The sequence below is a fragment of the Cyprinodon variegatus genome, unplaced genomic scaffold (genome assembly GCF_000732505.1).
Source record: "Cyprinodon variegatus isolate N-32 unplaced genomic scaffold, C_variegatus-1.0 Scaffold215, whole genome shotgun sequence".
NCBI lineage: Eukaryota > Metazoa > Chordata > Actinopteri > Cyprinodontiformes > Cyprinodontidae > Cyprinodon > Cyprinodon variegatus.
Genome location: NW_015150668.1, coordinates 279,682 through 281,550, shown reverse-complemented (window position 1 = coordinate 281,550; position 1,869 = coordinate 279,682). Strand labels below are relative to the sequence as shown.

The following is a 1,869-nucleotide window of genomic DNA, read 5'->3' as shown; positions in this document are numbered from 1 at the left end:
ATCTATCTATCTATCTATCTATCTATCTATCTATCTATCTATATATAGTATCTCCAGTAGCGATAAATGCATCCTGTTGGTTGATATAAACATAGTTAAACGGCTCTCTTGCAAGGCAAAAGCAGACGCTTCTCAGCGCCACTTTAAACCACCAGCAGTTCAAAATTTTGAATCGGTACTGAACTCAACTTCCTCATTCTGCTGCTGCTTATATAGCTCTCTAAAAATAGTGCACCAACCCTACCAGGGAGGGCTGAGCCAAATCCCTCAGCATTGGTCAAAGGGAGGTTGTAGGCGGGCCCTGCGCTCTGCAAACCGATTGGTTCGCGTACCAAACGTAATGTAATCACATGGGGGTGAGTTTGTCTGTAATTTTGAATCGGGGGGGAAGTTTACAGTGCGCTGACAGACTTTTGAGTGAGTTCAGTGTGGTGCGCTCCTCGGTGCGTCACAAACTCAGACCGTCAGCAGTGGAACAGCGCATCTATCCAAAGGCTGTCATACATGCACATACAGCAGAGTGTCCACTTTCCTTCCGAATACAACATCCTTCTTTACTCGCTTTACTTCGCTTCTTGCTTCGGCTAAGACTCGGGAGTGAAATGGATGTCATACCGATGTGCAGCATCTTCCAGGAGCTCCAGATTGTGCACGACACCGGATACTTTTCCGCTTTACCTTCTCTGGAAGAATACTGGCAGCAGGTAAGGAGACAGCACAGCTTAGCTGAAGTGGAAGTGCTTAACAAGGAGCGCAGGGTATGTGCCTAATTTGATTTGGGGACAGCATGGTTGCGGTGACAGCTGCGTGTCTCTGTCAAAAGTAGACTTTTAGGGAAGTCCTGCAGTTCCCTCAGTGGCACTTCACTTTAACTGTAAAATAAGCAATTTAATAGTGTTTTACAGATTGGAAGAGTGGCTATAAAAAGATAACCAAACAAATAATTAATAAAAAAAAAAAAAAAATCATGTAACTTTTAAAACTGCATTTCTTGCTATGTGCAATATTTGCGCGTTTGTGTGTGTGTTTTTTTTTTTTTTTGCTCCGTTACAACAAGCTGTCTGTTTTTCTTGCTACGGTTGCAGATGCAAATATTTATGTAGATGATTTAAACTCATAGGCATGCGATAAAATGGAAATACGCTGTGCTGCTGATAGAGCGCTTGAATGGCGAGGGTAGTCTTTCCGCGCACCTCCTCCTCCTCCTGTTACGCCCCCTGTCTCTCCCCCTCTCTCTCTTTTCTCTCTTTCTCTCTCTCCATCTCACTCACACACACTCAAACACACATGAGAGAGACCAGTCTGACTCAGGAATGACAGTTGAGACTAGTTTGTCTTGACCAAACGGACGCTGTTGTGAAAGTTTTAGTCTGGAAAAGTCTCCTATCGTTCAGATTGACACATAAAATGAAAAAAATCATTTTTTTGTTTCTTCTGTCTCCCAATGTATCCTACCCCTTTCACGCTATTCGTTCCAAGTCTCACTCCCAGACATTTAAAGTCTTCTGGTATTTCCTCCAGACATGTTGACATGGACAGGGGCGTATTCATGAAGTTTTATAATGGGGGCCAGAATACATCCTTTGGTGGGAAACTGCAACCTACAGAGATTATTTTAAATTTGATTTGAATGAAAGAGAGAGAAAAGAAAACTCTACAGAACAACATAAAATTTCTTTAAAAATATTGGTGCATACGTTTAGACAAGATGAGCTGAGCTGATGTATCCTGTAAGAAATGTATTTATTTACTTAGCCAAACAGTTTTATGGAAGAGGATTAGGGCCACTGGAAAAAAAAAAAAAAGTTAACTGATTTTTTTTTATTTTATTTCAGTATAGTATGGGAAAAAAGTCAGAATTCTGACTTT

General features: G+C 41.3%; 1 protein-coding gene across 1 annotated transcript in view; it reads left to right on the top strand.

Moving 5' to 3' along the window:
* Positions 1-379: 379 nt before the first annotated feature.
* klf6 (Kruppel-like factor 6) overlaps positions 380-1,869 on the top strand; it is a 7,272-nt gene continuing 5,782 nt past the window's right edge. The window contains exon 1 of the mRNA XM_015380466.1: positions 380-704. Coding sequence (XP_015235952.1) covers positions 603-704 — 102 coding nt within the window. The 5' untranslated portion in view covers positions 380-602. The remainder of the gene's footprint in view (positions 705-1,869) is intronic.